Below are 24191 nucleotides of genomic sequence, written 5' to 3'. Positions count from 1 at the left end.
TGTTACCATTCGTTTATCGCAGGCCACTGTGGAATCTATAATGAGAGATAAGATGCCAAAAAAGGGTGGAAGATGGTGGTTTTCATGGCGAGGGAGAAACAGCACTATTAAAGAGGTAAGTTTGAAAGCACAGTTTCTTTCTAGGTACAGATGGAGCTTCTGGGGATAGCTCAGTACTCACTGACTGAAGACACTCGCGTTAAAAGGACCCAAAGTCGGACTCCTGTTGACTTCAGAAAGCCTTAGATTATACCCGTATCTGAAACATTTGACTGCAGTACTTCTGTTCATTACATACTTGAGGCAGGATTATCTAATGGGTTAAATCTGTCTGGGACCTAGAACTAAGAACTGTGCCACTAATTTGATGTCTTTGTGCAGATTGCCTACCTTTCTGTAGCTTTCTTTTGACAGTTGAAAAACAGATATTTATGACTAGAGTGAGCTGTAAAATTCAGCAAAACCTAAGTCGGAAAAATGAGTATATGTTAGTTTTGACATTCTTTTTGAATTTCTTTTCTGGGCATTAAATATTTGTGGTAACAGCCTTAGAACCATGGATGAACATTAAAGCACAGTGAAAAAAGTAAAACTTTATATGAAGTATTGATCTCCTGTCTAGACATATTTAATCTTTAAAGTTGACTAATAAAATCTCTCCATATTAATTTCTAGTATTGAAGCATTAGTACTTGAGAAGAGAAAATGACTTCTAATCCATTTTTATGGTTGTGTCTCAGTAGATGAATTTTTCAGGTTTGCATGAAATAACCATTGTACTTATCTGCAGGTATGAGCTTCAGAACATGAGATTTTAAATTTTACAATTTGAACTTTTTAGCATTTCATTCTGAGTGGAATTATTTGCTTATATGTTGAACTGTGTCAGCTCAATGAACGAAGGGAAGTGTTGCTGTCATTCATTTCTCGCAAAATCATGCTATGTTTAAAACTCTTTCTCATATGGGATGAAATTTGTTAGAGCTTAGCATCTATTCAAGGTAAAAGCAGTTTGGAAAGTTTTGTTGGATTAAATATTTTAATGATTCCTTGGAATGTAATTGTAAAAATTTACAAAATCATACCTTGCTTTTTCAAGTGAAATCTAAGTATCTGAGGTGGCTATGGGATTGATCCCAGAATGTCATCAGTGCTAGTCATGTGAAATCTATTTCTGTACCTTTTCCATGCAAAACCAAATCTTAATTCTTCCTCTGAGAAGAGGAATTGCTCTTCTTAGAGGAGTTCTTCCTCTAAGAAGAGTACTTGCAGCTTCTTAGTTCTTTGTGCAGCCTTATTTCTTAATAAAACCACAAATTTTATTTTGCCTACAAGCAAAGAAAGAAAAATATCTTACTTCCTTTTTGCGTATGCTGTTGATTTTACCAAGTCTGTACACCACCGAATTTGGCTCTCAGATATTTTTTCTAAACGTTCTATGTCTGCCCGACAGGAGAGCCACAGCATCTCATACTTGTATTTTTGCAGGAAACAAAGCCAGAGCAAGATATAAGTGGGAGTGGATTAACAGGAGAAGACTCTTCGCAGATGATGGCAAACAGGTACCCAAAAAATTACTTACACCTGAAGCAAAGAGGAGTTACTGTCTAAAAATGAAAGCAAGATACACTCGAACAAAGGAACGCTGCGACAATTAAATATATTCAATTTGCTATTCATTTCACCAGCTAAGTGCAGATAAGAAGGCTCTAGTCATGGTAGGGTTGCAGACTCTAAAGTGTGCTATAGCATTTCCAGCGTATGGTTTGGCTTGCAACTCTCTGACAAGTATTCTAGCCTCCAGTATTGAACAGATATTCCAGCCTCTTGAAAACAAAGAATAATGGGAACAGTTCTCCAAAGTTATCTCTATCTCTCAGTTCTAAGAGAACATCATCGATGACCCCAGGTTGTTATATTTTCCCAGTTGCTAAAGTTTCTTATTTAAGCTTATTTGTGGCCTGACATCTTAATTTGTTTCTGCATATCTTAGAACTTAAAGGGCCTAAGACTTTCCAGGGTTTTTTCACTAGCAGTAGGTAGGAAAATGTCATGATTTTCTGTTATTCCTTTCAGGGATTGCAGAAATCTTTTGCTTCACGTACTCTAAATGGATAAACTGCGTGGCCAGAATTTTTCCTCTCCCACAAGATGGGCCCCAGAAGCTCTAGAGAGATGAGTTAGCCGGGGACAGCTCTCCTGTCTTGCTTCTTCACTGTACATACAGATCTTACTGCAAAGACAGCCCATATCAGTGTTGTCTGCACTGAGAGTTGAAAAGGGCCATAGGACCCAGATTCAGATATGCTTTATGCTGATGAAGTTAAGTTGTTTGTGAAACAAAAAGAAGAGATAGTATTTTTGCATTAGTTCTCATTCTTTCTGGAGGTCAGCATTTGCAGTCCAGGAGAATTTGTTGGAATGAAGATTCCCTATTCTGTAGGAGATCAGCTGTTGCCTCAGTTGTCTCTGTTTTCTAAATTTATGGGATCAATAGACTGAATCAGAAAGGTTGATTTTTCTCTTTAATGATGACAAATGGCATTTAGGTCTGTTTTTTCTTACACGATTGTTTAAAGATAAGCTTTAAAGTGAGATTAAGACTTAAAGCACGCTAGATTCTGCAAGCATTCTTTGTTTAAATTTTAACTGACCTTAGAAATCTGTCATTAAGAATTTATTGCTTACAAGCACAATGCGGGAACTGAAATGTTGAGTAGTGTTTTTGAGATTTGATATCACAAATGATGATAAAATGGAGTTTTAAATGTTGCTAATCATGAGAAGTGGTATCTTGATATTAGGTAAAGACTTTCTAACATCAAACATAATCCAACTGAAATAGAAATAAGAGGCCAAATGCTAATTGTTTTAAAGATTAGATTTGTAAGATGTTAAAGGATGTTAGCTGCCACGTGAGATGAGGTAGGAATATTTTCTTAAGAAAAAAATCCTTTAAAAATTTCTCAAAAAAAGAGATGTAGCAGAAAAAAATATTTTTATATTGATGTGTATTTAAAAAGACATTGCAAAGGATCTCAAGTTGATGACTTTTCATTATCATAGCCTGAACAGGATAATCCTGCAGAGTGTCTTGAATCATCCAGTAAACAAGAATTCTTCATTGAAAGAGAAGGAGAAAAAGGAGTTATTTTTTGTAATAAAATTACCGTCACTGTAGTTGGGATTTTTTTATGAATTGCTAAATTGTATGGAAGAATGCCAATATAACAAAAACTCATTTGAGAATTGAGTGATTTTTGTAGTTATAGGATCTAACAGGTATTTTTTACCATCTCTGAGGTTTTTATGAGTCAACATGACACATTAATTTGCATCTGTTAAAGTGATGAGAAATAGCATGTAAACAACTGAATGACTAGAAGAATCTAAGTATGAATAATGGGGAACATGCATGAATGAGAATTCAGCGCTTCACTGATATATTTACAGCCAAGTTGTGAATGACCTCTTGAGAGACAGTACTTCGGAGCAGAGAATCAATGACTTATTTGGTGATTCACTTTTAATGGATGCTGAGATGCACTTACTGAGATAGCATCATTTTCTGTGTGTGCAATGTTGCAGAATAAAAGATGAATCTTCGTCAAGTGATGAAGACCCTAGAGCTGCCAAACAAAACGCTGGGTCATTACAAACCAACTCCAGTCATCTCTCGTTATTATCTGGAGTCAGTTACAAAAAAACCCTTCGACTCACTTCTGACCAGCTTGTGAGTTAATTTTACGTCCTTGTCCTGAAATGTCGTTTCTAATACAACAAGAACAATGTGGTTATTGAGGCTTGCAAGGCTTAGTAAGCTGTTACTGCTTGAATTTAATCCTATATTTTATTATATTTTCAAAAAATTCTTTTTCCATCCCTTTTCAATATTAAGCATGAATGTTGTACCTTGCAGTAAGTGTTGGATTTCAGAAACTAGGAGACATGGGATCCCATTTAGAAAAATATCAAAGGTGAATTCCAAAGTTTGTATTTTGTGAAGTGACTAAGTGTACTGGAACCACATCCTTTCTATAGTATGTATAATGTGCATATTTGTGTAGATGTCAACCCACGGGCCTATTTTTTTTTTTTCTTTCCCTTCATTCTTAGGCAAACAGGCACATTTTACATAAACACAGTCGTCTTTTAGTAGCTTCTGAAAGAGCTGTTTGTGAAATTACTCGGAGGGCAGGCTATTAATTTCTTGGGAGCCAAATCTCTTCCTGTGTGACAGAGGTGTTTTGACTAATGGTGACATAACTTGCTGTTTCGTGTTCAGTATGTTTCTATTTGATTTGGAAAAACTGGCTACTCTAGAGGAATACATCTTGTGTTCTCATCTACAGCCAATTAATTTTCTAAAGGAAACATATGGAGGGAATACAGCGCTAGGCAGCCCATCACTCCCTGGCTCCATAGTTTGTAAGAAATGCGGAATTTGTTGCGAGAGACAGATGGGATTTGTTTGTTATTGTCTATAGCAAAAGGAAAGCAAGGGTTACACAAACACATTGATACTTAGTTTTCAGATTCAGAAAATTTGCAGGACTTAGCTGAAGCCAAAACTACTTTTAGATTGGTTTCTCGAGGAAACACTCTGAGACTCATCAGTTACACATCAGCTACTCTGCATTCATACCTCCCTTCAGCTATTAACCTGTTGACTAATTGCAGTGAAATACAGCAGAGGAAGAAACACTTATAGTATTAAACTGCTGCAACTTTTGTGAAAACGAATGCCTAGGTCCACAAGTAGACCCAAAGCACTAGTCTATTCCCAACAAACAGCTAAATGACACAGGAGGCAGTGGAAAGGAAGGGCAGGGAAGTGGGAGAGTTAAGGAAACTTGGTGAGGACTGGAGGGTGATAGGTCAAATGGTGTGAAAGATGGGTTATTATAGGAAAAGGTGTAGTATCATAAAACACAAATCCATATATAAGCACTCTTAACACTAAGTTTGTTATTGTTGAACTTTTCAGGATTGTTTTTCATATCCGTTACTGTAAAACAAGATTTTTTTTTTTGTTATATTCTGCTCCATAAATCAATGCTTAAAGATGCATCACGCAGGGAAAACGTCTGCTACCACACAGACAATAGCTCTACTGACAGCAATAAGATTCAGTGTGACCAAAGCAAAGATCATCTTTGCCTTCGTATTTGTACTATGTCCATTTCACCCCCTCAGTTTGTTGATTATTGTGCTGATAATGTTTTGCAGAAAAGCTTAAAACTCAAGAATGGCCCCAATGATGTGACCTTTAGTGTTACAACACAGTATCAAGGCACTTGTCGCTGTGAGGGCACCATTTACTTGTGGAATTGGGATGATAAAGTTGTTATTTCTGACATCGATGGAACAATCACACGGTGAGTTCATGAACAGAGAAAAACTTTATCTGCGATGATAAGTTGTCTTTTGGACTAAAGCAAAAAGAGTAACAGGCAATTAAGGCAAAGAACGATCACGTTCCAGTTTACTTTCAAACAATGCAAGAATCATTGGCTGGATTCTTATTTTCATAATGATGCATGCCATATGCGCCCATTATTTATCACTACTGTTTTCTTGTGGTTGTATTTATAGTATCCACAAAATCATGAACTCTTTGCCACATTGCACTTGTGAAGTACACTGGATATGTTAAAAAAGAAATACCTGAATTCTGTTTTGAGAGACATTACTGGGGCATTCCAGTGAGAGGCATTGTTATCTAGAAGATAAGGCACTAAGTTCAATGTCAGAATTAGAATTTGATAGAGTGTTTCAGATCTGTACTTCAGGTCAAAAAAGGTGATTTTTGGAATGACCAAAATGGTTCAGTCACTGGGTGATTATTTACATTGTGGAAAACAATTGTGTGTAAAACAGGGAAGGACTTATGAAAAATACAAATTTATGTTTGACCTTTTAAAAAATGAAGCATCTTTTTTCTCTAATATGCAAGACATTCAGGGTGTGGATTTCTTGCCGTATATCTGCATAATGCTTAGTCAAATGGTATAGTTATTGGAACTTCTAGATATTACTATCATGTAAATAATTTTCTTTTATATAAAATGGGAAATATACTGAAACTAGCTTAGCTGTGTCATAGTACTTTGTACATGAACATCAGGTTTGTCTATGTGGAGAAGTTGATTTGATGCAAGCTAGAGCATAACTTTGTTTTGAGCTTACAATTTCGCATTAACTCCCCTTAGGAGTAGTTTTGGTTTATTCAGAAAACATTCAACCTAAAGTTTATAAAAGTGTACTTAGTACTGACCAGTCTACTGCATACTTTTGACTGATATTCTGTATGCTGTACCTTCCATTTTATACTGTGGCTCACTAGCTTATTCACGCAGACAAGTCTTGGGGCACAGAGTTATTAAAGCAACATGGTGAAAAATGGGCATGTCAATCTATCCTGAAAGAAATGGGAATAAATTCTTCTTCTGATCGCAATCAGTGCCTTACAGAAAGCCCTAATTTCCTGTGCCACCAGTAAATGATGAGTGATATTTGTATTAGCCCATCTCTTATTATTTAAAAATTATAAGATTGATTTTGACCTTTTTGAAGCTTTTTTTTCAGTTCAGTTTAATTGTTTTTGCTTTATTCAGGTCAGATACTTTAGGCCATATTCTGCCTACTCTTGGCAAAGACTGGACACACCAAGGAATTGCAAAGTTGTACCATAAAGTGAGCCAGTGAGTATTCAGTAAATCATGCATCTGCGGCTCTGTGTGTGTTTCATTTCTACATAAAAATTAAAATCTGTAGACTTGTCTTAACCTATAAGGCTGACTATTTCATCACTATCTCCTTGCATTACACAGTGTAAACCTCTGCTCTGGGCTATCCAGAACAAAACCTATTTTGTAATATCAAGAGTAAAAGCCTCCTACCAGTGAGCGATGATTGCTATCCCAACCATCCTAAACAGACAGTTATAGTGCAGTTCTGAAAACTGTAGTAATTTTGATGGATTGTGTCACTTGAGTGAGAAGAGAAAGGAAATGAGGGCAAAAATTGATATCTGGATGGGATTGAATAGTATCCCTTGTATTCTGATGTTTAGGCATTTAGATTTTAACTTCTACAAAAAGTATGCCTGATTGTTCTCTGGTTATTCATGTTGATACTTCTGCCCTCTGCACAAAAACTGTATTTTCCTTTATGTCATTAAATTCAGCTATTCTCACATATTTAAATTACCATGAATGTTTGAAGAGCCTGTGATGCACATTGCAACTCTCCTCTTTAGTTAATCTGATTTATTCCATGCACTAGGGTTATGCTAAGATTGGTTTATTGCTTTTTGTTTGACTTGGATGATAAATTTTAAATTATAGACGATGGAGTCGAAATTATATGCCAGAGACACTGATCCAGGCTTTTAGTCTGTATAGGCATAAGTGATTATAAAAAAGGCAGGACAGCTTGGGAATTCACATGCTGAGCGGTATTGAGTTCTGTTTTAACCTCCACATTACGTTTGGTGAAATTGTTAGTTAATTTTTTTTTAATTGCAGTTGTTATTTCTGTGCCTGCCAGCATTGTCAGTTGTTGGTGCTTTGGTGACCATAAACATAGGGGAAAAAGAGATTTGAGACATGTTGTTATTTGAATTACTGAGTTAATTACGTAGCAGCTACATATTATGGCTGAACGCTGTATAAATATGTAATAGTTGGATTTAATGAGCATGAATACAGTCAATACTGTATTACCTTATTTCATGAAAAATTTCTTTATAGGAGTTGCAAACTAAATTGCTATTGATTGCTAAATAAATAGCTGAACTAACATTAAACTAACATAATCAAACTTTGTTCCATCATGGAAGGAACCAAGATACCTGGAAAAGGATAGCCTATGACTTCTACTGAAACTTTTATTTCAATTTGAAATCAAAGATTACTTCTATTACAATGTTTTGAAGTTCAGATTTGCTCACATTTGAAGAAACATGTTGTTGCACATAAAGCAGTCTTTTTTTCTGCAGAGGCCCAAAAGGCAGGAATACAGCACTTCTAATACAGCAAAGATTAATGCACCATTATTTGCTTTATGGCAAGTATTTTCCTCTTAGCAGATACAATTTCAGTTAATTCTAAGGAATATTATTCCAACATATAAGGGCAGATAGATGACCATAGCCATGAAAGGACCAGAGATAAATGAATCCTCTCTTGGTGTAAATCAGTAACATCAGTGTAGCTAGACATATTTTAACTATCTAAGGTTCTGGCATTAATGTTTTTGTTTCATTTTAATAAGTCCAGGTTAAACATAAGTCTGTTTAACACTCATGATTGATTCATGTAGAAATAAACTCACAAAATTTTTAATATCAAAACACTTAATTTTTACAGTGGTTTCTTCTTTTGTTTTCAATTCACAGAAACGGATATAAATTTTTGTACTGTTCAGCACGTGCTATTGGAATGGCAGATATGACCAGAGGGTACTTGCACTGGGTCAATGAACGAGGAACCGTGCTGCCTCAAGGGCCAGTGTTACTGAGTCCAAGCAGCCTATTCTCAGCTTTTCACAGGTATTGTAATGCTACTTTATGCAGAAAGAAAGGAAGTTGGTGGAGGCTGAAGTCTCAGTTTTTTTGTGAGTGCTAGAAATCATTCATGATGATTTTCTTAGGCATTGATGCAAAATTTTATTAAGAGGAAATTTGGTTAGAGAAAGACCAAAATCTAGTAGATAGTCATGTTGCTTATTTGATCTCTGAGGCAGGCCTCTCTATACATCTAAGTTCGCTATTTAGCCATAGGTGTTGTTTTTTTGCTTCATTGTAGGTTTTTTCCCTTGTTACTAGCGTGTAATATCTACTGTGGTAAAAATGTGAGCATTTTAATAACAACCACTCTATCTTAACTTGCAAGGTGTTCTAATTTTCACAAATGTTTTTTAAGGAAGAACATTCCTTGGTAGATTTTGAAGAAATTCATGTGAAAATGAAATGAACTTTCTGTGCTCTTGACTGCATTGTGGCATTCCTTGTGGGTGGTGGTGTTCTTTGCAGGTGTTGAGGTATAATAAGCAAGTCATAACAGCACAGATCATGAATATCCTGCCTTCTTCCTCATTCAGTGAAGCTTGTCAAGCGATTACTGAAAATATTGTATGCTGTTAAAAGCTGCTGTGACAGGATTCATTTCATTAGAATTTTTAATGGAAAGTTGTTAAGATGCTCTTTTGATTGAGTGACATGCTGCAGACTGTCTTACCAGTCATATTCTAAATATAAGAGACCTTGGAGATGTTACAGTGCATTTCTAAGATTGATTAAATAATAGATGCAATGCAAGAGTAACTACTGTTATGTTATCTGTATCTAGGAATATGTTTAAAGTGATACTCGTTTTGGTATCTTGTTTCGTCTTTCAGTATACACTATCTTAACTGCTGTGATGTGTAGGCAAGAAATGGCTTCACTGTTACCCATAGATTTAATTATGATGTTTTATGGCCTCTAAGATCAGGTGTATGTGAGCTAGGGAAAGATTGTTTTACACCTTTTTGGCATGTTCTCAAACTTTCAGTCATATGCAGAGCTGCTATGCCAAAGGGTTATGTTATTTCTGTGAGGCTTCTTTACCATTCACATCTTCCGGGGCCTGTGTGCCAGGGCTAGGATGCAAGATTCTGAGCTGCTGCAGCGCTTTTGTGTCATGCTGGTGTCTCACCATGTTATGGGAACTCCAGGCTCTGCCATCTGTTCAGCCTCCTTGCCCAGAGAGGTGACTGTGAAAAGGCTTTTACCTAGATAACTCCTTCATTCATTAATAAATTCTGTATTCTGTAATGAGCAATTAAAGGGAAATAGGAGATTTCTTTGTTCCTTAACTTCTGCTAATTAGCAGTGATGGATGACCCTGACCATAGACCTATCTTAACAGGCTGAGGTGCTTCTAGTACATATGGTAATTGCAGTTCTAAAAAAAAAAAACCCAAAACAAACAGCAAAAGAAAACAAAACACAAACCTATACACAGTGAAGGCTAATGCAGTCCGTGAATCATTCTTCAGTTCTCAGGAAGCAGTTTGTTTAATGACAATTTATGTCTCATAAGTTTTTATTTAGTAGCTACTCCCTATAATCAACTATCTTTGCTCAGTAGCCATCTTTAGCTTTAGATTTAGGTAGAAGTCCCCTTGTTTCAGAGATTTGTTTACTATGTACTTTATGTAAGCTTGGGAATGTTACTTTGTTTTCACAAGAGCTTTGACTTCCAAATGAAGATTCACTGGGAGAAGGATAGGGGCCAACAGGAGAATCCAGCCAAGTGAAAAATGGTGAATAAAGAAAATGAAATGGATTATGCTGTGTTTCATATGCAGTTACTTAACACTATTTTTTTTTTTTCATTATTTCAGGGAGGTGATAGAAAAGAAGCCAGAAAAATTTAAAGTTCAGTGTTTGACAGACATCAAAAATTTGTTTTATCCTAACACTGAACCCTTTTATGCTGCTTTTGGAAATAGACCTGCTGTAAGTAATACCTAAAATTTTTTTTGATTGCAGAGAATGGAAAGGTTGCTATTATTTCACGATTCTGTTACATTAGAGCCTGGAAGTATTAAATGAGAGTTCAGACTGCATTTTATTAGGCCCTGTACAAAAAGTAATGGAAAGACTCTTCCTCAAAGATTTCACAATTTAGGAAGCAAGGAGGCAAACAGAGAAGGAAGAGGGCACAAAGTGTAAACATCTGCATAAGTTAGTATACTAACAAATACTGGTCGAAACCCTAAATTTATAAAAAATCCCTATGGAAACACTGATCTCCATCTAGTCCATACTGCTACAATCCCAGTGAGCTACTTGTGGGGAAATACACAAAACCCTTCAGATGAGTGCCAGTGGGATGTAGACTTCAAACCGTAAGTACATTTAAAAATATTTGGTTGGATTGAAATCAAATGGTTCTACTTTGCAGGGATACTTAAGTGTTCCTTGACATAAGGGTGGGAACTCATGTCTCCCTCACCCAGATGAGGGCTATGAAATTTGGCTATAGGCTTTTCTTAATCCTATCCTGGCCCAAAGAATACTAAATGCATCCAAAAAAGGAAGCAGTCTAGTGAAGGTGTTGAGACTGCACCTAATCTAAGAGAGGTAGGAACCTTGGCATGTGATCTTCCCTCCTTTTAAATTGTTAGCATGATCCTAGAGATGGTTTTGGCACAGATGACCAGCACGCTCCCAGGCAATTCCTGAATATGATTCAAGTGTTAGCTTGGGACAAGGACCTTTTCCAACAACCATTTTTGATACAGCCATATTGGCTTTTCTGGGAGGGTATGGTTAACTAGTACTGACAAGACAGTATCACTTTGCTTCAAAGTCAGAGGAGGTAGATATTACCGTAGGTGCATAAGAAAGGACAGAGGTTCTGTCTGTCTCTCTGAAGGACTTTTGAAAGCATCTGGTTCTCAGCAGATAGGAAACTTGCTTCCTTTTTGTAGATATTCACTGTTTCGCTAGGCACCTAAGTTTAGGAGCCAATTTAAGTTAGGCAGATGGGACCAATATTAGTGCTCAGAAACCCCACAGAGCTTTTGGTATTTCCTCCATCTCTGTATTGGCAGGTAATAATATTTCCAACGGAAATTGATGTGTAGTATAGTAATGTGTAATGTGCAACATGGTGACATTAGTGTGCTGTTTATGGCTAGAAACCATTGACATGCAGCTTCGATGTATCCACCGTGTTTTGGAAGCTAAACCAGTTTAATAGTGTGCTCATCTCCTGGCCATGTCATTTGACCTTAGGAGAATGGTCCTTGATCCTTTTCATTTCTTAGTAGGAGTTTGAGAAAGAGCACTCCAGTTGGTTATCTCTTGCTTTTTGTCTAGTTGGTGGAGAGAGAAACAGGCACTTCTGGAGAGTGCCTGCTGTCCATCTTTCTCCACTGGCTACAGAAGAATTAAAGGCTCCTTACTGAAGTGCCTGTGGTATGTGGAATGCATTTCAGCCCTGACTGCTGTGTGCTCCAGCAGCTTGGCTACGTCTAATAGCAGAAACGTTGATAGCTGGGGGAAGTTACCACCATAAACGTGGACACTGGACGTTATCAGCATGAATGTAGATGCTGGAGGTTGAGAGTTTTGGGTGCCTCAATGTTGGACAGAGGTGCCTAACATGATATTTTTGGCCTCTGAAACTCCAGGTGTTGTAGCTACATTTGAGGGGATTCAGCATGCCTTTCAGTTGGGAATTTATTTCTACAGTTGTCCTATATTTTTGTTAAGGTTGCTGACATTTATGAGCAGTGATAACTTTCTGTCACTTTCATATATTAGCACACGACATAATTTTAAAACAGTATGTCAATGAGGACAGGAAGAATGTCCAAGTACTATATTTGCCATATCATACAGAGCTTAATTTCCGTTATCAAGCTACTTTCAGGCATATAGTACTGAAATGACTTTAGCTGCTTCTGTGGTTTTGTATTACAGATAATGTCTACCTCTAGCTCAATTTTTTGAACCTCAGAGAAATAAAATAAAATCTCTATTATTGTCATGTATGCTTCAATAAAAATTCCAGTAAAACAGTAAGCTAATTAAGTATTTCTAAATTAATTATTTGTAACTCCCTTGATCTCTTTTGGAATCAAGTCCTCAGATGTACCACCATCTCTGTGAACATCAGGACCATGCTTTTTCCTTTTCTTGCACTGTTATTTTGAAATAAACTCAGTGAAATTTCAGTACTCGTGGGAATTACAGGCATAGATACTGCATAGACTTGCCAGGACACTGAGTTCTTAAAGTGACTGCTGTTGACTTCTGCACAGTTGGTATTTCAATTTTCTGGAACAGTCCTTACAATACAGAGATTAAAATCATTTTTATACCTTCATTAACATCCTAGTCTTTCACCACCTGAACTTTTAAAACCGTATCCAATAATTTACATTAGTAAAACGGAAACTTGCTTCTGGTCTGATTTTTGAGGGGATAGATTCATCTTTGATTTTTGTCAAGCTTTTCTTCAGAACCGTACAAAAGTTAAGAAATATAAGCTGTTCAGGAAAGCAATGCATAAAAGACATTCTTACTTTTTACTTCTAACTATACTCCATAAAATACTCCCTATGGTTTTGTCTGTGTATTGTGACATGTAGTCAATATATGGGTATGTTACTAACCCGAACTAGGAGATGTATTAATGTAGGCACAGTTGGAATGACTTCCTTTTGTGACCATATCCTTACAAACTAATCATTGTTTTGGGGGTCAGTTGTGTTTTAACCATTGTACAGTGCTGCAAGATACTCAGTACAATACACTCAGGAAAACAAATATTTGCTGAAAGAAAAATGAAAGTACAAATACCTTTACACGCAAATATTGTTAGTTTTTCTTTTTATTGACTGTTGTTTTTTGTGTCAAGGGGAATTACTGAAAAAAACAAAACGAAACATGTTTCCAATCAATAGTTGAAATTAAAGTAGCAGACTCCAAGCCTAGCTGCAACTTATCTGTTTCATGAGGATTTTATTAGGCTGAGTTCAAGTTTGTAACAGTCTAGGAATATTTCAGATGTATGATAATTATGTAAATTTAAAATTAATACTGTGCAAATATGTTCTTCTGCATAATATATTCAAGCAAGAATAAAAGCTACTGTGCAAAGGCAGAATCCTGATTTTTTTTTTTTTTTTTTCCTCTCCTCTGTTCTGTTCAGGATGTTTATTCATACAAACAGGTAGGGGTTTCTTTAAACAGGATATTTACAGTTAATCCCAAAGGAGAACTTATACAGGAGCATGCAAAGACAAACATCTCATCGTAAGTAATCTTTTATCCCTAGCACCTTATAGGCTAAATTAATTTCCTGTTAAAATTTATGACTCAAGTTGCCCAAGGATGGATATGATGTTACTAATGAAACTTTTTTTTAATAGTATTTCAAATAAAATATAAAAAAAATGAAAGTAATGTATTCAATTTCCACTTTTCTTCAATTGAACTGAAGAACTTTTTTTAGGAAAAAAACCTTATTTGCTATTTAATATATTCCAACTACTTTAATCATGTAAAGGAGTAATCTATGTATAATTTAGTCTGTTTAAAAATGAGAAATTAGTTTCCTGAAGCCATTTGCATTTCCATGGCCTTTAAACGTATTCTTCTCAAAATTTCCCTTCCCTTTTGCATTTAGAGGAGCCAGACGACAAAATCTGAAGATAGGGCTGAGAGCTTCCAAAAAGACACTTAGGCATTGTAGCACCTAACACTCAAGGGAAACTGCTTTTTAGTAAGGGTAATACTACACTCAGTGAATGGGAAGGAATAGGTGCATATAATATGAATACTCAGTTGAGCAGCGAGCTGCCTGAACAAAGTTCTACAGAAAGAAGCCAAATGTGGGGCTTGGATATTTTAGCAGCTGATCTGGACAGAAAATGTCATGTTTCTTGCTAGGCAAGTATCTTCTTTGCTTAGAATGAAATGATTTGTGATTATCTGAACTATAAATCCTCTCTGGAAGCAAGGCACCAAAATCAAGGTTCGTTTCATTTATTCAAGGAGGATGACTTGTCATCCTTGTAAGAGTGGCCATGCCTTGGTGGTTGGGGACTTATCTTAATTCAAAGTAAGAAGATGCGAAATGGTGTAGAATCCTTTTTATTTATTTATTTTTCAGTTATGTCAGGCTGTGTGAAGTGGTTGATCACATATTCCCCTTGCTGAAAAGAAGCCATTCTTCAGATTTCCCTTGTTCCGATACCTTCAGTCAATTTACCTACTGGAGAGAGCCTCTACCACCTTTTGAAACTCAGGATGTACATTCAGCCTCATCTTAATTGCCTCTCCAAACTCTTGGCTTCAGTTCAAAGAATGAATTGAGTTGTACTGAAAGGACATCACTTGGCTTTGCAGTCAACAGTTCAGCTGGAATCTATGATGATGTGAGCATTGTATTCATTTGCTGTGAGCAAACTCAGAAATGCTTTTTCGTACTAAAAGTCGCATTTCCAGATGACAAGGGTGAGTGTTACTGGGAATGGGGATTGCATTCCTAGCTGTTCACCTAACTGCCCAAGTTGTGCTATACAAGGTCAAATACAAGTGTAGTGATGCTGGAGCTGCAGTTAAACGTGCCATAAGGATTAGTCATAAAGTGGTTCTGTGTCTTTTCTGCATCAATGAAGTCTTCCTTCATTTCATCAGAACCCCCTGCTAGCAAGGCAGCTGAAGGCACTCACCGTTCCTGATGTTATGTGGCAGCATGAGCAGAGCTTGCAGTCTATGTAAAGTCAAAATTCCTTTCTCTGAATGAGCATATGATTCTTCTCCCCTCCTCACTTGACCAACAATTGTTTTTGTAAGGGTTAGTTACTGGTCTAGATTGTCAACTGTTGTAAATCAGTGTAGCCATCAGAGCCAATGTAGCTGTGTTGATTTATTTCAGCCTGTTATTTTGACATGTTAACATTTTTCTGAGGAAAGAAATAATGCGCAATCTAAATGGGAAGCAAATGAAATAAGGTGGCTAGTTTCTGCTGCTGTCACTCTAATTGAGAAGTACTGTGCTTAAAGGGTAGCTAAGTGTGAAAGTGGAAGATACAGGCCACTGTAAAGTGCCCACTGGAGTGAATGGTTCAACTTCAGTGCTTTCCAGTAAAGTCGCACACTGAATTTGCTGACTTTTAAGACCATTGCTGAGCCAAGAGTATTGAGGGTTATGTCCAAATGGAAAAGTTTTATTTGAAACATTATTTTTGGCTAAAATGTGAACTTTGATGTATCTCAGGTTTTTACCATATAGGTTTTTTCAGTTTTGTATTAGTAAACTACACTAAAAGCATCCATTCTTTGTATCTTCTGAGATATTATAGTCTCTTCTATCACCTTCAGTCCCATCCCTGCAAATTTTTCCCATTTGTTCAGATACAAGCTGTAGCTACTGTTTTTGCTACCTGCTCTTGACTGCCTTAAGATTTAAATGTATGTGTTAGAAGCAATACTGCAGATCAGTTGATAATGTTTTTCCAAATGGTCTGCCTTTACGTGATGTGATACTTTAAATTAAAATGTAGACCTCAAGTGACCACATGCCAAATGATCCTCAAATGTGCTTGTAGCTACAACAGTGACTTTTTTCCTTTTAAAATATATTTAAAAGTCTAATTGTTCTCTGAAAGACTGGAAATGGCATTGTTGGATTCCATGCATATTGTATTTGAATGTGGTTGAAACAGCACGGCAGCTGTGCGATCTCTGCCTGCTTGTGATCTGTGAGGCTATGGTACATGTTTCACAGCTGCTTTGTAGTGTTTTCAGTTGAGAATTTAATAATAGGAAGGCAGAGTGGTCCAGAAGAAACTTTTAAGATGTGATTGTGGTCTGTTAGCACCCAAACATTTGGGAACAGCTGCTCTGTATCCCACTAGTTCCATATCAATGAATTCAGGTTTTACAAACCAAAAGAGTGGTAGCGATGAAAGTAGAAAATCCCTATTTTAGAATTGCCATCCGAATTCTTAGGGCTGCAGGCTTTATCTGGGATGTCAGGGGGCCAATTCATGATTTCCTTGTGCCTTCAATAGTCACTAATATAAGTGCAATCCTTTATACAGCTGCAGTGTGCAGTGATGAGCCCAGCCCCAAGTCTTCCTTTTCAAGTGAGCTTTACCAGTTTGAGTGAGGTGCGTGCCCATCAGAATTAGTAGACAAACACAAAGAGGTAGAAATGTGTGATTAACAACCCAAGCTGATTATCTTGTCTTGAAAGTTTAAAGAAAATGCAAAAATATTTTTACTCACAGACTGAAGACATTTAATATGAATTTTCTGAAAGACAGTGGGGATCTCGGGTCGCTAAACTGAGCGGGCTGCATCTCTAAATACAGCCACGCTGCCTTTGTAGGTATTTATTGATACTTGTCATTAATGATTGAATTAATGGGTGAACACACTAACTGCATCCTATCTTAATCTGTTTATGGTAAAGCTTATTTCAATCCATTCATTTTGCAAAATAAAACCCAAATGAATTCTTCTCTCCAGAGAATAAGAGACTGTGAGCTTTGATATCCCTCACATTAGTTAAGATTTTTTTTTTTCCTAAGTTACTGCTCACTGCAGTTTCCATCAGAAGAGGTTACTGAGAGTTCTCCAGAGTTTAAGTTTGTGATATATTTATTTATGACTTAATAAACAGCAAATCCAGGGTTTGTTGTTGCCATTAGTATTTCAAGCCAAATGGTAGTGTAAATGAGTGGTCGTTTTAATTCTGTCCAATTTGTAAGTGTAGTGCAGCACTGGTATAGGTTACCCAGAGACGCTGTGGAATATCCATTGTGGAGTTTTTCAAGACTTGGCTAAACAAAGCCATGGCTGACTTTAATCTAGAGTTGATGATTGTTGGCTTCAAGCATGACGGACTAGATGACCTCCAGGGGTCCCTTCTGACGAACATTTCTATGATTCTGTGAAATTGAACGCCTTACTTCTGACATACTGTATATCCCTTTTTACCTGATGGTTTAAGTATAGTTATATAAATATACATTTGAGTTAATATTTATCAAATTTGCTCACAGGAAATACAGGTATGAAAATTGAAATTTTAACTTGACCTGATAGAAATATCACTTCATCTTAGGTACACTTTTAAAAAGAGTGTAAGACCTTTTGATTTGGTGGCTGAGCATTTTTATGCATTATATTTAGATTGCTTTGTTAATTTGTAAAGAACAAAAATGGAATGGTTTAACAAATTCCTACTCTTTCTGTGAAAGAAAAAACTAAACTTTGCTTTCAATGTAATGCTGGTTTCTGTTACAGAAAGAATATTTGGCTAACGTAGTATAAATACGCAGACACATTAAATAACTGTATATTCTATTTATACAATACACATCAACTAGAATATGCAGCAGTGAGGAGTGACTAATGTTTATTTTAATGAATCTGATGACCATACCACTCCAGCTGTGTCATGTGAGGGACAGAATCCCATACTTGTTGCATTAGTTATGTTAATGATAAAGATAAAGATAAAATGTTAATACTATAATTTTGGGAGGGAAGGGAAAGAGGAGAGGGAAGGGAAAGAGGGGATTGGGTATTTTTATGTGTCGATATCAATTATTATTTCAAAGTCTATTTATATGCAGTATTTACCCTGTAAATGTATGTGCTACTGCAATGATGAAAATCATTTTAACCCCTCATTTTGATCTGCTGAATGCAACAAGCATAGAAATATATATTGTAATAAAGGCAAACAGATTAAAAATAATTGTCTGACTTTTTTTCTTGTTCTTTATGCTTTGATATTGGCAGAGTACTTCTGTGGAACTGTTGAATTGCTATACTGTGTGACATATATAGGTTCCCCATATATCAGGGCTATCCAGTGTAGCTTCCAGTGCTTGCAAAATTTTCACTATTCAATTACAGAGTTTGATACAGAGCTGTTTAAAATAGAGGGAGGCTGGTCCATGGTGCCTCTGAGCTCTGACTGTTTGGGGTATCAGGACAGCACTTTGGAGTTAAGAACAATCAGACAGAAATTGGAACAAATTGAACCAGTCGGGAATCTTTTCCCATTCTAGATTTTTTTTTAAAGTCTTTTGTCTAATTACTAGTGTGACCTAAGAAAAAGTAGAGATTTGCTTTGAATGGCTGCGTTGTCATCCACTGTAAAGAGACCAGATAGTGGTGTGTGTGTTTTTTTTTTTTTTTTTAAAAAACATTGACCATTCTGCTGATGAGAGGCAAATAACATTTCCTCATGCTTCTGGGAATACAAAGATGCTTTTTGCTTCCTCTGCTGGGTTTGCTGAGCCAACTAACTACAGCCTTAGTGATACTGCGAAGCTGGTGTTAGTTGATATGAAAACAAAGATGTTTGGTGTTGATATGGCTCTACAGCAACTACAGTTCTGTGTTAAAAATACAAGAAGAGCCGTATTTGGGCAGCCTGCAGTGACTGCTTCTTCAGTCCGCTCTATTTTCTGTATGTCTCTGGCTTGTATAAACATTTACACTAGAGCTCTGGAGGCAAGCTTAGAAATGAAGGTGCTTTTTTAATTAAAAGTTAGAGAAATTATACTTTTGCCTCAGCAAGCCAGACTGTATAAGGACATATTCATTGCTCCTGGAATATAGCATTAACACTAGAGGTATAAAAGTCTGAAGGAACAACATTCCCGAGGAGCTAAGCCCCTTCAGTTATTTCTTGATGCCATAGGGAAGGCAGGGATTACTTCCAGAATGCTGTGTTAATTGTTTCCTTTAAAATAAATGATCTTAATTCAGTGTGTATCCCAGATGCCATCAAGTACCTTGGGACAGATTATTGCAAGAGGCAGAAGACCTTTCATGCCAAACGCTAGCGCTTAAAAGTATGACTCAGCTCTTCTATTACTGCTGAAAAAGAAGTCTGGATTTTTTTTAAGACTTTTTTTCTTGAATATCCAGAGACAAACAGTTTTGAGGTAGCACACTCACAGTGGCACAGGTTAAGGTTGTCCTAACTCTTATGCTTAGAGTAAAATCCAACTCTTAACTCAAACATATTGCAGAAAGAAATTATGCCTGGAAAGGACTGGTTGTAAAAGAGCACCTGAGACACAAGAGGTCATTTCTAGAGAAATCCAGGCAGTGGCACAAAAGGAGTACTGTTGCTGGATGTTTTTGGGAAGATATCTTTTCATCCACTGGGATGTGAGGGAGAAAAATAGAGGCAGAACGAGAAATGAGCTTTGTTCTAGGAGGAAACTAAAGAAGAGGAACAAAAACACAGTAATTGGTTTCTAGCAGGATAACTGATCTGTGGCCAGAAAAGCAGCATCTTATTTCTATCCTCATGCTGACCCTAGGTGGTACCAAGTCAGACACTGAGTTCTGCCTTTGGTCTTCACTGAAATCCTGCATGTCTGCACTGAATGGAAGAGGTGAGAACTCCATTTTGGCTTCATTTGCCAAACAGGAGAGAGTAACATTGACGAAAAGGAAATGTATATTTAAGTGTCCGAGGGGTATTGTAAACAGCAAAACAAAGTTGCACTTAGAGCTAAATTTTAAGCTTAGGTAAATACTAGGGCCTCTTTATTTATTTATTTATTTATTTCCATGGAATTGGGAAACAATGCTGTCACCTGTGAGATAATACACCTCTGTAATGCATGCGTGCATCCTTTCAGTAAAGCTTGCCCTAGAAAATAAAAGCAGATGTAATTTAGGAGGATATTTAAGTATTTGCCTAAGTCTTCACTCACTTCGCTGAAATTCATGCATATTCTTAAGCACTTTGCTGAATTAAGCCAACTAATGTCGAAAAATCAAGCTGTGTACTAGAGAGATACAGCTTGCAAGCTAAAGAATTGATCTCACTTTTCTAATGGTTACTCTTGGACTGCTTTTTAGCCTCTAGCAATGTCAGGTGTTCTGACTGCTGCCAGAAATCTATTTATTGATACAGGAAATCCATTTTGCCTTGCCTTGCTTTTAATGAGTTTTGCAAGCAAGTGGCCCCTTCCTGTGACTCATTCTGTGTTTTCTGAGCAGAAGATTGTGGTTTTAAGTTTCATATTGGAAAGTAACCGCTGTGTCTGCTTTCCTTGTCTGCTGGAATCTCAACAAGAGGAATACGTTTTGGAACAAAGAAATGTAAATGGAGTAGAACAGTTCACATTTCTTTGCAAAATTGTATAAACATCTTTCTTTTCAGGACAGTTAAAAGACCAGTGCAAAGTGAAAATAGGTCATGTTTTAAAATAACAGCTTTATCTTAGAACATTGCTGTTAACACAGACAAAAAAGGCATTCTCACTTATATCTCAATATCTGTTGGCCTTTTAATTTATAAACAGTAACTATCCAAAAATTAAATGCTAGAGTCCTTTCTCTGATCTTACTGACACAGGAGCAGCTCCATTAGCATCTGGGTGACTGTTCAGATTCCCACAGCTATAACTGCAGTCTCAAGTGTGAACAACCTGACAGATTTATGTTCAGTTCCTGATCCTTCTCATCCCTTTAGGAGACTGGAGGCCAAGATCTAGGAGAAGCTGATCTATTTCTGTTTCTGAATTTTGCAAAATATATGATGGAAAAGGGAGAGACTCCTCTGCAAGCTTGCACTGCTACCACCACTTTGCTATTTGCGTTAAAAGTTGACTGAAGGGCATCCTTAAATATATTAAACACAGCGACCAGCAGAATTTCCATTCCCCATCACTAGCTATACCCATTTATATTTCAGACTCAGAGGCTGTGTCTGTACAAATAAATTGCTGGCTAATAAAGGGCAGGGACCATTCTTTGGCCCTCAGACCAACTGGCGCATGTTGGCTAGTGTCCCAAGAGCTAACCGCCAAGTAGAAATAATCACTGGCCTGTACTGACCTTGCTGTGTCTGGGTGTTGTTTGGAAGTGTGCTGACTGGCCAGGCAAAGGCCCGGCCAGTGGTGATGCTAATGATACACAGGATAGACAATTGTGTACCAGAGGCTGAGCCTATGTTCTGTGACTTTGCTGGGAGGGATGTAGCTGATGTGTCCAGTGTACCTGGGAAGAGCACAGTGTGGATCTGGGGTCCAGGCTGTAGCTTATCTCCCCCCATATCCTACCTGGCCAGATAACAAGAGTGAGAAATTGGGATCTTCCCTTCCAGAGGGTTTGAGCTGAGCCAGGCTCTTAGTGGGGGCTTGAGGAGGAAATTTGGTTCTTTGGTAGTTGAGTCTTATCTCAATAGGAGGCTTTATTTTGTCCTCAACCGCCATCATAGATGTAGCCCCTGTCTTATATAGTCCTGTGCAATACTAAAGCTCTTTAGATGAAGCTAAGATCGTCTTAGCAGTTCTTCAGAAAGATCGTTATCATAGTCGTGTTCCTGTAAGGATCCACATATCAAAGATGCAGTGCTTTGTATTGTGCACTTCATTTCTAATCCATGTACTGAGTGAAGGGAAATAACATGAAAAATCTCCTTATTTCTCAAAGTAAGATGGGGTGGGGTTTTTTATTTAGTTTGTATTAGAAATAGATTGTATAGAGGTACAATGACTCAGGGAACAGTTCAGCTCTCCACACCCAGATTGCTTTCTAACACCTTCTCTGCCCAGCCTTAGAGTCAGCATAAGTATTATACCTCCCTGCAAGGCTTATTTCATCTCTCACTCTGGGCTGCTCCTCTGCACATATCATTGGCATGGACTGACTTCCATTTTCTTTTGACCCAGTAAATTCTTGTAAACTAAGGCTGTGGTTTCATGGGCAGCTGATGTCATCTACTGGTTTGTTACTGCCTAAAGGAAAAAAAAAGTCACTGTCCTTTGTGTCCTCCTTTGCTCCTCCTGACTCTCCTCCCCGTCCCCCGCCCCATACCCCCAGAATAGTTTTCTTCTGGATTAGGAAGTTCAGTGGGCTGATGGAGGGGTCCAACACATGCCAGATTCACACGAGCTGTGTGGGGGAATACATGGATAGGAAAAGAAAGACAGAGCAAGAACATATGCTTTTGGCTGTGTCCCATGAAAGTGCAACTTGAGTTTTCCTGTGTGCATCTCTCTCTTATACCTGCCCCCTTCATTCTTAAAGCGATCGTCAGCTAATTGAGGGCAGACCTTATAAAGTGATATGCTTGGTTCCTATCAGTGGACTTGAAAGCACAGACATAACCACATGCAGATGGGATCATAAGTTATACACCACAAGTAAAGAAATCTCAGGATCAAACACAGCTTCCCAAGAAAGTAAGGACTGTCCATGGGTTAGGAAGTAGGAAGCTCATTTCAAGGCAGGAGCCACACTCTAAAGTCACCTCGATACAGATGTCCTGTGTCAGCCTGGGTGAATCTTGCAGTTTACCTTGTACCTCAGTTCTCCATGTATAAAATGAAGACAATGGCAGTTCTCTATGTCTCAGGCAGGCTCTGAGGATAAGACATTAATGCCTGTGTGATGCTGAGATATGATACTGAGAGGTTATGCAAGAAAGATATTTGAGCCACCATCAATGGTTCAGCTTTTAAACACCCGACAGTAATGTTAAGTATTACCCTCACTGGCCTGTGGGAGGTGAAAAAATTTGTCTTGATTTGATAACAGGAAACAAAAAGTCTTGATAGCCTCAGTGACTTTAAACGTCAGTTTCCTTAGTCCAATGTCAGGTTTTCCAGTACTGTATCAACCTTTGGTATGGTCAGAACAGGGCCTGAGAGGAAGTGGGGAGCTCAGGGTAGACTCTAACTTGTCAAGTAAAAAGCCTCTGGGGTTTAAACTTATGAAGTTATTTTGCTTTGCTAGTGACCATTAGTACTACGGTAGCATCTAGGATCTAGCTTGAGCCTGGCACTAAGATGCCTAAGGAGAACTGCTTCCCAAAAGAACCCCAAAAATCAAAATTGCAAGTTTAAGGCTATTTGGATTCACTACAAACAGACAGAGAGTTAGGTGATGCATAGAAACACCAAGTTAGTATTAGTTATCATGATAGAAAGCAGCGTATACCCGGGCAGCCTGGCTTTTGTGGGCTAAGTTCAAACGGCTAGGAGATACGCTCTTGGGGTAACTGCAAAATGTTTTCTCTGTTTGCTTGCTGGTTATGTCCCCAGCTAGTTTTGTAATGTGATTCCAAATCCTTCAACAGCACATCCAGTTTGTAATTTAAGCCTGCATAATTTTATCTCTGGTTGCTTACACCCGCTGTCTCCTAGTTTACATAGGCCATTACTGGTTTCTGTAAGAAATGCTGCATTGATTGATATGTGAAACAGGAAGGTAGGATGTTTTAATGTGGAACGGTATTTAGAGAGATGCAGCATCTGTGTCTACGGTGAAAGATAGTTACAGGGTTAGACAAGTAGGCCATCAATTACAGGAGACTGAGGTTAGGACCATCTGGCTGTTTGAAACAACACCAGGTGTTAGTAAAAGCAAATTTCCTGTGTTGCAACATAGGAGGAGAGTGGCAGGCAAGAAGCAGCCCTCCAGAACGAATCTCAGCGATGAAGGAAGCAGCTTCTCATTTCCATTTTTAGTGCTCTCTTGTGGGAAAAAAAAGAGTCTAACACACCTGTGCCACCTGTTTGGTGCCTCCTGGGTTTGTTGGGCAGTTTAAACTCTCAGGGCAGTTTAAACCAAGGATAGGGCCCTTTTCCCTAAGGAAAGACAAGCAGGACTTACAAGCCATGGACCATGT

The 24191-nt window shown here is 37.6% G+C and overlaps 1 protein-coding gene across 3 annotated transcripts in view; it reads left to right on the top strand.

Annotated features, from left to right (window-relative positions):
- The window catches only part of LPIN1 (lipin 1), a 60471-nt gene extending 42190 nt beyond the window's left edge, over positions 1-18281 (top strand). For all 3 annotated transcript variants that reach the window (XM_068937168.1, XM_068937170.1, XM_068937169.1), the window contains exons 12-20: positions 23-115; positions 1489-1562; positions 3589-3733; positions 5230-5378; positions 6618-6704; positions 8402-8554; positions 10393-10507; positions 13716-13819; positions 14679-18281. In XM_068937168.1, coding sequence (XP_068793269.1) covers positions 23-115; positions 1489-1562; positions 3589-3733; positions 5230-5378; positions 6618-6704; positions 8402-8554; positions 10393-10507; positions 13716-13819; positions 14679-14838 — 1080 coding nt within the window. In that variant the 3' untranslated portion in view covers positions 14839-18281. The remainder of the gene's footprint in view (positions 1-22; positions 116-1488; positions 1563-3588; positions 3734-5229; positions 5379-6617; positions 6705-8401; positions 8555-10392; positions 10508-13715; positions 13820-14678) is intronic.
- Positions 18282-24191: the final 5910 nt, after the last annotated feature.

The sequence above is a fragment of the Struthio camelus genome, chromosome 3 (genome assembly GCF_040807025.1).
Source record: "Struthio camelus isolate bStrCam1 chromosome 3, bStrCam1.hap1, whole genome shotgun sequence".
Lineage (NCBI taxonomy): Eukaryota > Metazoa > Chordata > Aves > Struthioniformes > Struthionidae > Struthio > Struthio camelus.
The sequence above is the reverse complement of the archived record's forward strand: the minus strand, read 5'-3'. Positions and strand labels throughout refer to the sequence as shown.